We start from the raw sequence: 585 nt of genomic DNA on the forward strand, positions 1-585 counted from the left end.
AGTTCCACCACCAGCGACATCAGCACCTCTTCATCCACCGGGTCTGAATCGATGATGGCAGGGCTCTGGGCACCGGCAGAAGGAGAGAGTGATCCCGCCCCCCCGGCCTGAGCCCCAAAGCCCCAGTTTGGCAGGGGCTCTGCCTCTCCGGGTTGGCCCGGAGTGGCAGCGGCCATCCCATGATACTGGCTATTTAGTTTCTGCAGCTGCATACTGGCCAGCAGGTGAGGGGCGGGGTGCAGGTTGAAGGGTGGGGGTTTAGTGGGAGGGGTGGCAGTAGGAGAGCTTATTGGAGATGGAGATCCCGAGGAACTAGTGGGAGCCCCACTGGCCTTGGTTCCATTCGAGGCTACCCCGGGGTAGTGCAGGATGGCCACCGCTTTGCGATCTTTCACCCCCAGGTTAGAGTAGGCCAGAGAGTTCATCTCTGGGTTGGCATTCTAGAAGACAGAGAAAGGCACAGCATGGTACCCCTGCTCTACATTTTGTTCCTCACCATTCATCAGGCCTCAGAAGTGTTTCGTCAGGGGCTAGTGGTGGGGAGGTAGCAAGAAGGCCCCCTAGAAAGGTAGGCTCCTTTCCTAG

At 58.8% G+C, this 585-nt stretch overlaps 1 protein-coding gene across 1 annotated transcript; it reads right to left on the bottom strand.

The window, feature by feature from the left end:
• Window positions 1-5: 5 nt before the first annotated feature.
• Window positions 6-440, bottom strand: CITED1 (Cbp/p300-interacting transactivator, with Glu/Asp-rich carboxy-terminal domain, 1; the record flags this gene model as incomplete). Its single annotated transcript, XM_010837845.1, has 1 exon — window positions 6-440. A coding segment is annotated over one exon (435 nt), but the record flags the coding sequence as incomplete, so codon positions are not given.
• Window positions 441-585: the final 145 nt, after the last annotated feature.

Source organism: Bison bison, unplaced genomic scaffold (genome assembly GCF_000754665.1).
Source record: "Bison bison bison isolate TAMUID 2011002044 unplaced genomic scaffold, Bison_UMD1.0 scf7180017471882, whole genome shotgun sequence".
Classification (NCBI taxonomy): Eukaryota; Metazoa; Chordata; class Mammalia; order Artiodactyla; family Bovidae; genus Bison; species Bison bison.